The 12,190-nt window shown below is 41.2% G+C and overlaps 1 protein-coding gene across 1 annotated transcript in view; it reads left to right on the forward strand.

Annotated features, from left to right (window-relative positions):
- The window catches only part of RABL3 (RAB, member of RAS oncogene family like 3), a 62,786-nt gene that overhangs the window by 45,970 nt on the left and 4,626 nt on the right, over window positions 1-12,190 (forward strand). The window contains exons 5-7 of the mRNA XM_063128888.1: window positions 4,707-4,857; window positions 6,767-6,838; window positions 9,955-9,993. Coding sequence (XP_062984958.1) covers window positions 4,707-4,857; window positions 6,767-6,838; window positions 9,955-9,993 — 262 coding nt within the window. The remainder of the gene's footprint in view (window positions 1-4,706; window positions 4,858-6,766; window positions 6,839-9,954; window positions 9,994-12,190) is intronic.

Genomic DNA, 12,190 nt, shown 5'->3' on the forward strand with positions numbered 1-12,190 from the left:
GAGGACCACCGCCTCCTCCTCCTGCTGCCCCTCCACTGTGCTGAGGACTTCGTCTAGGAGGTCTGGAGCCAGGTCCATCAGCGGGCTCGTGGGCTCAAACGATAATGAAGGAGTTGGGGATACTCCTCCTCTAATGGCACTGCTGCCACCTGCCTCTTGCAAAGGGGCACTTTTCCCATTCCCACCCTCAAAAAGAGAACGCCGGGCACAAGTTGCAGAAGAGAGTGCCTCTGCCTGCTGGTTCTCTTGCTTCTGTTGCGGAGCAGCCAGCCAAGGAGTTGCCTGTTTGATTTTCATAGCAGGAGAGGCAGCCTGCTTAGTGCCAGCCTGAGCCTTGCTGCTTTCAGCACACCCCGCCACAGACATGCGCCTGCTCCCTCTTCTCATGATGATATTATACTAATACTAATAATAATATGTATAAGAATATACTAATACTACTACTAATATGTATAAGAATAAAATAATAATAATAATAATATGTATAAGAATATACTAATACTAATAATAATATGTATAAGAATATAATAATATGTATAAGAATATTACTATATGTAGGGAAATGGGACAAGAAATGTGTGTATGCTTTGCCCAAACAGGATTTAAAATGCTCAATCTGTGGCTGTTGCACTTCACAAACAGTGCACACAGCACACTCACACAATAACACAGTCACATACACAGTCCAAGTAACAGAGAGAAGAAATAGAGAATTTTTTTTTGTATTTTTTTGTATATAGAAGGAAGAAGGAAGATGAAACACAGTCAGGCTTTAAGAGAGGGAAGGGGGGGGGACAACCAACCAACCAACCAAACAAACACTCCAAAATTTAAAAATAAAGTTTATATTAAATCAAAGTAAGGGAAAAACACAGAGCAAACTAAGCTAAAAGTCAGAAAGAAGCAAACAAACACACACACACACACCAAGCTAAATCCTAAATCTATCTCCAAACACAGTAGCAGCAGCACCTAACTTGCTCCTCTCCCCACGAACGCCAAAACCCACAAGACGCTAAGAGATCAAAGCTCTGAGGGTGCCTCTGCCTTAGTCCCCCCCTCGAACGCTGGGATTAGGGGATGCTTCACGAGGTGATCAATTCTCATCAGAATTGGGAGTTGAATGTGCCTGTCATCGCTTCAAAAAACAAAACCAAAAAAAAACGCCGGTTTACCCGCTGTCCCTGTTTGTTTACCCGATTCTTCCAAAAAATCTAGCAAGCGAACCGCACCACGCAGAGAGCTGAGAGTAGGCTCAAAATGACCCCCATCCACGACTCTCTAAGCACAAGAATTTTCAGAACGATAGCTTCAAAAACAACACAATTATCCCCTATTCTTTTCCGCAATGCAATCCTATGGGCGAAATGTTTCAAAATGGCGATCGGAGCAGTCCGCGGAAAGAGGATCGCTCCGAAAATGGCTGCTTCTCTTCGCCTTGCTTCTAGGGGTCCGCGGTCCGCTTCTACTCCGCCTCTGGGCAAGGCGGAGCAGGCCAATTCGCTTCTGATTCGCCGGTTCTAATCGGAGCGGAGCACATGCCTAATTGGTACCACTTGGGGGGATGGGTTCTAGTATGATTTTTTTGCAAGGTATGGATGCCTAGAGATGGAAAATATGTGATAACAAGTCATTACTCTGCCTTTTGTCTGATATTATTGGATTAGCAACTATAGGCGGAAAAAATGGTTTTCATATTTTTGATAGATAGCATACAAATTCATCATAATATTTTGAAAAATAAATCTAATTCCGCCACATTGATTAAATTCAATAGTATTTAAAAATAATTATGATTATTAATTGTAATAATAATAATATAGTCCTTATAATAATAACAATAGAACTTTATTGTATTCCTTATATATTGATATAGATTATATGCATAATTTTCACTGACAATTTCTAATAGTTGTTACATCTTACATAGGCAATGTATGTTGTGATTGAACATAAACACAATTTTATCATTCACATTCGTCATAATCTTCTTCTGAATAGGCCTCATCATTCTCTGCGTCTGTTTGATTTTCACAGCCGGGAAGTCTGCACATGTCAGTGCGCTTGAGGTCATTTAGATAGCAGACACATGTTGGCAGTTGGCAGTTCCTAATGCAGTTGCAAGCTAGTAGATCTAACATAGCCTGCGGTGCTGGCTGCCCCTCCATCCAGTCCACTACCAGTTGCTCTGCTCTATCTTGTTTTTCCCACTTCCACCCTCTCCCAATTGGACCAGGTGTCTGTGGATCGTTCAGAAGACATCTCTTGCTTATAGCGGCTTGATAATTTGCACGTTTGGCATGTTTCTTCAGACAGTCCCTGCAAGGTGGAAGTTGATGACTATCTCATCCTTCTTTGTGCAAAATAGGTGATATCTCAAGTCATTCATGTGATGTACCGAAGATTTTGGTGCATACACTAAGCACGAGAATTGTTCCAATTTGTCCATTAGTTCTTCAGAGAGATACATTCATCTCCGAGCTGCGAAAATGTTTCCTGTGTATGTCTGTTGGCAGACAGGATTTTGAATGCACTTTTACTTTTACTGCAAATGCGCTTACTGTGTCACATCCGGTAAACGCATGGAGACCTATCATAGCTTTACAAACATTTTCACCAAGAGTTGAAGCTATTTTCCCAGTGTCAAGGACTTGCATATGTATTTTAGTACCACATTTCAGAAAAATTTAGCCATGTCATGGAATCCCAAACATCATAATCACATCGGTGTCATCTGAGCTTATCATTATTGCCTCATAACACTCATTATGCTTCCACACGATCTCAGTTGCTTTTGCGTAGAGCGCTTGATCCATGACCACTACAATTTTTGCCAAATGCAGTGATTCCCTTATCAGCTCTGACTGTTTCATAATTTCAGAATCAGTTGTCAACTCAGTTGCAGGGGCATTAATGGTGGGCAAGTAGCCAATGGAATCCTGTGATACACTAACTAGGTCTCTAGTACTGATGTTAAATCCTGTCCAACTTGGTATTATATCTGTGTGAGGCTCCCTTCTTGTCTTGTAGCAACCCAGATTATGTTCTTATTTTGTGCAAGCTTCAATTGGGCAATACATTCCGGCATGACTTTGGTACTTGTCATCAATGGCTGAGGCCTAACTCATTCACCAGAAACATACATGAACAATTCTTCAGTATTTGTGGTGGTCCATGTTCTTTGCTTTTGTTTCTCAATGCTTGGGAGAGGAGCTTTAAAAGGTTGTGGTCCAAACAACTTGGGCTGCACAGCTATACCGTTGACTCGATGAGTTGTCCCCTTACCGTTAAGCGTCTCTTCCAACCTATCAATGTTATCCCATGCTAAGTTAGTGAATTCATGAGGCTGAATGGCGGATGGAAGAAGTTTGCTCATTTAAGGTAGCAGCAAGTTTCTGAAGACATAAGGCGCTATCATTTTCTTCCAGTTGTGAGTATGAAATCCCATGACCAAGTCTGTTTAGAGTGCGAATTATTTCAACATTGTCTGTCAGCATTTTTACGGTGTATGGGAGCAACAATTGCTTTGGGGGTTTCTGCTGGCCATTTGTCACTGCATATATAATGTCCTGACTGAATGATTGCATAAGTAAGGCGACCCTTTTGGAGGGCTTTGTGTTTTCTGGAACTCCAGACAGAAGCCCTAATAGGAACCTAATAGGAACCTAATAGATAATCAGGCACTGTAAATGAATCTTTATCAACGTCTGAAGGATGATATGGCCATGGTGTTGATGTCAAGTTTGTTTTAATCATTGTTCTTATGTGCAATGATGCTTTCTCAATTATCTTGTTCACGTCTGTTGCCTTAACCTTTAAAACTGATAATTCTCTTTTCAAACTCTGGTTTTCTCTTACAAGAAGCATGACACTATCAGGTTGGGCCAAAATTTTTCCTTGGTTGTCTGGGAATATATGGAGGCTGTCACCGAACTCGGATTCCAATTTTCTTCTAATATGCTTCTTGGTTGATTCGTCTATTCCCTGTATTCCTCTGCGTGTCATGAGGGTTTGAAGCCTTTCATTGAGAGTCGTCACATGTATTACCTCTTTTTAGGAATAATCACAGTTCTAATGTATTGAACTAGTTCATCATATGCTTCATCTCTCATATTTTTGTAGTGATCATCGGTTTGAATGCTAGATGCATGATCTTCCTCCTTTGCTTTAACCCTTGTTCTCAAATGTGTTCTCCCTTTTGACTTTAATCACCACCATGCTCCCTGTTTGTTCCTTTTCTTCCTTAGCTAGAGATTTTGTCATTTTCGTTTATGCCATTTGTAATAATGATTTGAAGCACTAAAAGGATCTGACTTTGTAAATAAAATTAATAAATGGGGTGGGCAGGGGAGGGGGGAGTCATGTTCCCCACATGTTCCCCTCCCTAACCCTTAAAGGCTTTACATATTTATTATTGCATAAACTTTTATGGGCTAGATCCCATTTCATTGGATGGAATCAGATACTGTGAACTTTGTAACAGTAATATTCCACCCACTCTTATGATCTTCTATTGTCAGCCTGGCTTCTCAGATGCTAGTCTGTCTTTCTTTATACTTCCTAAATAGCTTCCACTAGTTCCAGAAAAAAAAAAACCTTGTGAATACTACTATTTCAAAGCACTTCTCTCCAATTAATATTAATATTGTTGTTCATCTGTAAAAAATGTTGTTTACTGACACACATCTCCTCCTTTTGCTATACAGGGATTATGACCGTGAGCAGTTTGCTGATAACCAGATACCGCTGCTTGTTATAGGGACCAAATTGGACCAGATCCCAGAGATGAAGCGCAATGATGTCTTGACCCGAACTGCTTTCCTTGCTGAGGATTTCAGTGCCGAAGAAATTAATCTGGTTTGTACTTGTATTTTAATTTGTCAGTTTGGATTGTTTGTTTTTATTGGGCATAAACACCTTTTTAAGAGGAAAAAGAAGCAGAGCAATGGATGTAAAGGGCACGGATCTGCACACAATGGTCCCCATCTGCTCAATTCTTGTTGAGCAGTGAAGCTCCTGCACATTCAGGAACCCTGGATCAAAGTTCCTGATCATATGGAGGCTCCTACTTGCATTCAAGTGCGTAGAAGTAGAATCCTTCCTCAGACCACCCTGCTGAATGCTGGAAGGTCTGGGGTTAGGTAGGTACTTTGTTCAGGCATAATGAACTGGGCTAGAGAGAGTGTAAGAAATCCTGTTGCAAAATACATTATTCCTATTCTCAGCCCTGATATGGGGTGGGGAGACATGTGCACCCCACCAAGGAGCAGGGATACGCTAAGAGTTGCTCCACAGATATGAGGCAAAACATATATACTGAAGTTGAACAAAAAAAACCACAAGTGGACACAAACATCAAGCTATGTTCTTCAAGTGCTTTCACACAGTTATGCCACACTAATGGACCCATTATACAAATCAAAAACTGTGTGTATGCCATAGTGTAACCTATGCATGTGCAAACCTTTTATTATGCAGAAAGGGGTAACTGGTAGTGCTGTGGCAAAATAAATAATGTGTGTCTGCACGTGTGCCACACCTGATGATGTGCAAATGCCTTTCCCCAGTGTTAGATAAAACTTGTCACCAACATGCTGGGGAATAAGTTATTTTCATCCTGGTGTGTAAGAATGCCCAAGGGCCCATGTGACGTGTGTGCAGTCTGTATGCCTTTACGTGGGTACTGGCTGAAAGTCTGATCTCATGTGCTGATTAGGCATGCTTAAGCTCACTGAAATAAGTGGGAAGTGAATGCATAGAATGAAGAGCCTGCCTATTGCAAGCAAGTTTGGGAGGTGGGGGGAGTATTGTGAATGGGAATTGGGGTGTGGGGAGAATGGGGCTGGATATTTTGAGGAACTAGTCAAAACAATAATAGTTACTATATAATAGGCTTGCAACTCTAATGGATATACAACAATGGTCAATACAATTATATTTGTTGTCGTTTCTATTCTTTAGAAAACCATTGTAAATCTAACTGTTTGATATCTGGCCACACAGTATCACTCCATGGAAGATGGAGGAGCATGAATAATTGTCGGAGAGACATGACTAAATACGGAATTGATGAGAAGCTAAGGATGTTGCCTGAGAGTAATGTAGGGAATCAGTAAACTAGAATGTTTGCAAAAGCCTACTTAGTCTACTGCTGACACTTCTTTTGTTGCCCTAAAATGTTGAGACAATGAAGAAAGTGTGGGCATTGCTTTACTAAACTACTAGGTGAGTTAGAATAGTGAGTTAGTTTCCAGTCAAATTGTGTTCCTAGAACAGAAGCAACAACACATTCCGAGTTGCCGTTAAATATAAATGTACTGACCATTGTTTCGTTATCTCTTATGTATGTCCATTAGAGTTATAAACCTATTATACAGATCCTAGTGTTGTTTCGACTATTTCTATATCTGACTATTTGAGCTGTAAAGTTAACTGTGTGTTCTCACTCACTGTATTCACAAGGCATGATAGGTGTGTATCTATCTATCTAATCCAGTACTAATTGTGGGGTTATATTTTGATTTACAATAGCCTTACAAAGTATATATGTGTTTAACCCACTTTAACCCACAAATGGGTTGAACCCATTCGTGTTTAACCTAATATTCATGTTTAACCCACTTTTCATGGTCCTTTTTGTTCTGGTTTCACATCTCTGTTGAGGGCTCCCCTCTCATCTTTCTTGGTTTGTACTTCAGAACTGCTTTGCTTCCTAGGGATTGTGATTTCACTGAGTCCCAAGAGAAAGGCTTTTTGTGTGTTTCAGGACTGCACCAGTCCTCGATACCTGGCTGCAGGCTCCTCCAATGCTGTCAAGCTCAGTCGATTCTTTGATAAGGTGAGTCTTTCATTCAACATTCCTCCACTCCATATGGAGAATCACTATGAAAAATTATATATATATTAATTTATACTATCCAAATATAATAATTGTATCCATGAAACAATGGTAAAGTTCATACCTTGAAATCCCGGCCAAGCTATTCACACCTCAGATATGGTGAACTCTTCATTACAGCTGATGGCTGTTAGTAACTACAAGGATATTTATATCAGACTGATAGCTAAAACGAAAACAGCTGGTGGATAACCTAAATATGATGAGTATTCTATGTTGATATTAAGGCTATTAGGCTGCATTGAGTTTATCTAAAAATCCGTTCCGCCTCTTTTCTTCGGAGTAAGTTTTCATTATCACTCCAATTATAATTGTGTGCATAGATCCTATCAATCACCAAAAAATTGAAATCATCATGCCAATGAGAATGAACATTGAAGTTCTGCACTAATGGTGCTTTAATACAGAACGTTTTAGTTTAGAACGATGCTCAACAATTGTTGTCCGAATGCAACGTGTTGTTTTGACAACATAATCCGTTTAGTCGAGCAATTTGAAAAGTGCTGTAACCGAAAGACTCTGTTATCAAAGGGATTTTTGAACTCCTTTGTTCGAGTTGTTAGAGCACAAACAGTGCAACCACCACACCTAAAATGTCCTTGTTTTTTTTGGAGGATCAATGTCAGTGTATTAATTGATCATGTAGATTTTTTCTTCTCAAGCCTATTTGTGCTATGATGAATGCTCAAAGAAACAATGATGAATGCTCAAAGAAACATGTGATTCTATTATTAGAGGGTCTACTTGATCCTGTTAGTAAATTAGATCTTGGGGTGGATCAGTTCCTACTTTGGCTCAGTCTTCTCCCAAAAGCGGGTCTATAATCCCCCTGGGAAAAGTGAAGTACAAGCTGAAGAGGCAGGATTGCACTTTGAGTTTGGTAAATGAAAGGTCAAGGAACAGCAAATTTCTTTGAACAAGTTCAAATTGCCAGGGCCCAAAGAACTGCATCCTAGAGTAATGAAGGAGCTAGCAGAAGAACCCTCAGCACTGTCTATTATCTTTGTGAAATCGTGGAAGACTGGTGAGGTGCCAGAAACAAAATTGGGTGGCATAGCTAATACCCTGGAAGACAGAAACAAACTTCAAAGTGATCTTGATATGCTGGAGCTCTGGGATGAAAATAACAATGAAATTTAATAGGGATAAATGCCAAGTTCTACACTTTGGAAAAAGAAACCAAATGCACAGTTACAAGATGAAGGATACTTGGCTCAGCAATACTACAAGCAAGAAGGATCTTGGAATTGTTGTAGCTCACAAGCCGAATATGAGCCAACAGTGTGATGCGGCTGCAAAAAAAAGCAAATGCTATTTTGGGCTGCATTAATAGAAGTATAGCTTCCAAATCGCACAAGGTACTCTTTCCTCTCTATTTGGCACTGGTTAATAATAATGCTAATAATTATTTATTTATTTCTCCCTCTAGATTGATGCAGGGAACAACATTAGATACAATTACCATAAAATACATAAAACTGATACAATATTAAAATAACGGTCAAATATCTTAAAATTTGACTGGGTAGGCCTGCCAGGAGAGATCAGTCTTTATAGCCTTCTTGAATTCAAAAAGACTATTAAGTTGACAAATATCTCCCAGCAGGTCATTCCACAGTCTGGGAGCAGCAGAAGAGAAGGTCCTCTGGCTGACTAGCGTAAATTCTTCCCAGAGGACTGCAGTGTGTAGGATGGATTGTATGGGAGAAGGTGATCCCACAGGTAACCTGGACCCAAACCACATAGGGTTTGGGTCCAGGTGAACCGCCCAGAGAGCTCCGGCTATTGGGCGGTACAGAAATGCAATAAATAAATAAATAAATAGGGCTTTAAAGGTAATGACCAACACTTTGTACTTTGCCCAGAAACTAATTGGCAGCCAGTGAAGTGATTTTAGAGATGGTGTAATATGGTCAGCCCTAGGTGTACTGGTGACCAACCTGGCTGGCATATTTTGAACTAGTTAAAGTTCCCAGACTAGGCACATCCCTACTTATAGTGCATTGCAGAAGTCAAGCCTCAAAGTTACCATCCTTAAGTTAGGCCTCATCTTGTGTATTGTGTCCAGTTCTGGGCACTACACTTCAAGAAAGATGCAGACAAGATGGAGGGAGTTCAGAGTTTGTAGCAATACTACAAACGAGAAGGATCTTGGAATTGTTGTAGATTGCAAGCTGAATATGAGCCAACAGTGCGATATGGCTGCAAGAAAGGCCAATGTTATTTTGGGCTGCATTAATAGAAGTATAGCTTCCAAATCGTGTGAGGTACTGGTTCCTCTCTATTCGGCCCTGGTTAGGCCTCATCTAGAGTATTGCGTCGAGTTCTGGGCTCAACAATTCAAGAAGGATGCAGACAAGCTGGAGTGTGTTCAGAGGAGGGCAACCAGGATGATCAGGGGTCTGGAAACAAAGCCCTATGAAGAGAGACTGAAAGAACTGGGCATGTTTAGCCTGGAGAAGAGAAGATGGAGGGGAGACATGATAGCACTCTTCAAATACTTAAAAGGTTGTCACACAGAGGAGGGCCAGGATCTCTTCTCGATCCTCCCGGAGTGCTGGACATGGAATAATGGGCTCAAGTTAAAGGAAGCCAGATTCCAGCTGGACATCAGGAAAAGCTTCCTGACTGTTAGAGCAGTGCGACAATGGAATCAATTGCCTGGGGAGGTTGTGGGCTCTCCCACACTAGAGGCATCCAAGAGGCAGCTGGACAAGCATCTGTCAGGAATGCTTTAGGGTGGATTCCTGCATTGAGCAGGGGGTTGGACTCGATGGCCTTGTAGGCCCCTTCCAGCTCTGCTATTCTATGATTCTATGTTACTAATTACAAATTCCTTAAAAGATATTGAAAATATCAGTACTTCGACAGTAAGATAAAAGCTGACCTGTTTTTGAAACAAGCATGTTTGCTCTGGAGATTGTAACATTCAGCCTAAGAAACTGCTGCATTGACATGTTTCTGTACAACTGGGGGTGACTCTTAGATCTATTGCATGAGACAATAATTGCACATATAGCACAGTTACCAGGCCCTTCCTTTTTATTTTGTTTCAGGTCATAGAAAAGAGATACTTCTTACGAGATGGTAACCAGGTAGGTGTGCAAAACTTAAAAGAAACTCTATGAGTGGGTTCAGATGTCATGATAAACCCTGATGGATTAAAGAAGCCATGATGGCTTAATTAACACATCTTGGGTTATCGTGTTGTCTATCAGGAGTTTTTTTTTTTTTTAACATGCAATGTCTTATTTGGCCAAAATAATCCACTCTGATAACCCCCATTCTGCCGAGTGGATTATTTAACCCCTCAAAGATTATTGTGTTGTTACGTGATGTGCTCTCATTAGACCTGTGTACAAACTTGCACATGTTCTAATGAGATTTACACCCGCTTATAAGGAATCTTTTGACATTGGCAATAGAGCGTCTATGGCTAAGTAAGGCGATTCTTACTTAAGAAACTTACAGCATTGAAGGGGATAACGCCACAATGGCACATTTATTGAGGTTGAAACAAATACAAAGGCACAAGCTAGTTTGGGGAAAATTAGCTGAGCAAGTAGAGGCTTAGAAGCAGTTTCAAGACTGAAAAACAGACCTTTTGAGACTTAAGAGCATACACACACACACACACACACACACAGACAACAGGGGAAAGAGTAGAGGGAATCTTTAAAGGCAGCATACTTTTCCTTGGGCTGCAGCCCTTTCTTGTAGAGCAGAACTGGGGAGCGTTGCAGCTCTTGGTCTTAGGTGAAGAAGAAAAGAATACAGCCAGGCAAAGCACTCACCCATGGCAGCTTGCACTTGCAAGCTGGAAAGTGTAGTATGTTCTGTGTTTCTGGTTCTAAAGAGATAGAGAGAGAGAGAGACTTTTTCTTCCTCCTAACTTGAGGGTTTTTGTGTGTGTGTGATCTTATCTAAAGATCTACTTGCTATGGGAACAAAAGAGGGTGATTTGGGATGATGGCTGTACTTGATGCAGCCTGGAGTTCAGCAACAGGGCTACATTAGCCTGTGTATGACCAGGTAAAACTCTTGCCATCCAGCATTCATATTCTGCTTAGTTTTACCCCTACTTTTGTCTCTGGGAAATGCATTTGAAGAAGTCTATCAGGAAATGGTTACTTGACATAGGCCTTGTGTGAATGCTCTCAGTCTGTAGATGGGGTTTTGGGTCGCTTCAAAATGGAGTCAGTGCTGCTCACAGAAGCTACCTTGTAACAGTGTTGTGTGGTGGTTATTTGGTCGTCTACAGAGTTACATGGCAAAAGCAGTCAAAACTGTTGCCCCTCTCTCCTCCAGCCGGCAGATCTCTGTTTCCGTGATCTGCCTAGCAAGTGATCATACTCGCAGCCCGACCTCACCCTAACCCTTCCCCCAGTGATGTGCTATGCAGTCTCCCAAAGTGACAAACACCATTTTGGTTGGGTGGCAGCAGCTGGGCAGGGCTGTCATTTTGCCTTCTGGGCATCCCTGCCAGGGGATGCTGTGTATGAAGTTTGGTCCCAATCCTGCAAACTTCCAGGGCTTTATTTGTGCCACCCCCTTTTTGGTGCACCTATTTTTTTCACGCTTTTATGTGTAATTGTGCAGATGTTTGATGGAGCGTTGGGTGCCTTCTGATTAGGGGAGGCTGATCCTGCAAACTTTCAGCACTTTAAAGCCACTACCTCCTTGTTGGGGTGATGCTGCAAGCGCTGAACGAAGCTCCTGTACTTTACCCCACACCTCTCCCCTCTCATTGGCATATTATGGAAGGTTAAAAGAGGCTGCTGTGAAGTTGGCAATGGGTGAAGCAGCACCTTTGCTGGGGTGGGAACATTGCAGCAGGACAGGCGGCTGGCGGGGATGACTCAGATTTTGCACAGTAGCTTATTTGTCTGATGGGGGGGGCACTGACTGTGCCTTATTTTCAAAATAAGCTGCTTGTGAGTAGCTTATTAAACCATCATGGCTTATAGTGACATCTGAACACAGCTGTTCTCTCATTTCTTGGGCAATAGAGGAAGAATACCTTCCCTACTCAGCCCACATTGTGCTAATAAATACTTTATTTTAACCTTAAATTATTTTTGTTCCAAATGCAATGTGTGCAACACTAATATTTTTCAAATTGGCTATAATAAGGATTGTAGTGGCATTTCCTGGGTAAGGTAAAATTTGTCATTATTTTTACTCCCTTGTGTGTGTCTGGAAAGTAATAGCAGTTTCAAAGGATCTCTGTTTGCTTAGAGGCAGTGTTTCATTTAAAATAAGCCTTTGATGATGATAGTTTCTCTGTTGTCA

The sequence above is a fragment of the Elgaria multicarinata genome, chromosome 6, assembly GCF_023053635.1.
Source record: "Elgaria multicarinata webbii isolate HBS135686 ecotype San Diego chromosome 6, rElgMul1.1.pri, whole genome shotgun sequence".
Taxonomy (NCBI): Eukaryota; Metazoa; Chordata; class Lepidosauria; order Squamata; family Anguidae; genus Elgaria; species Elgaria multicarinata.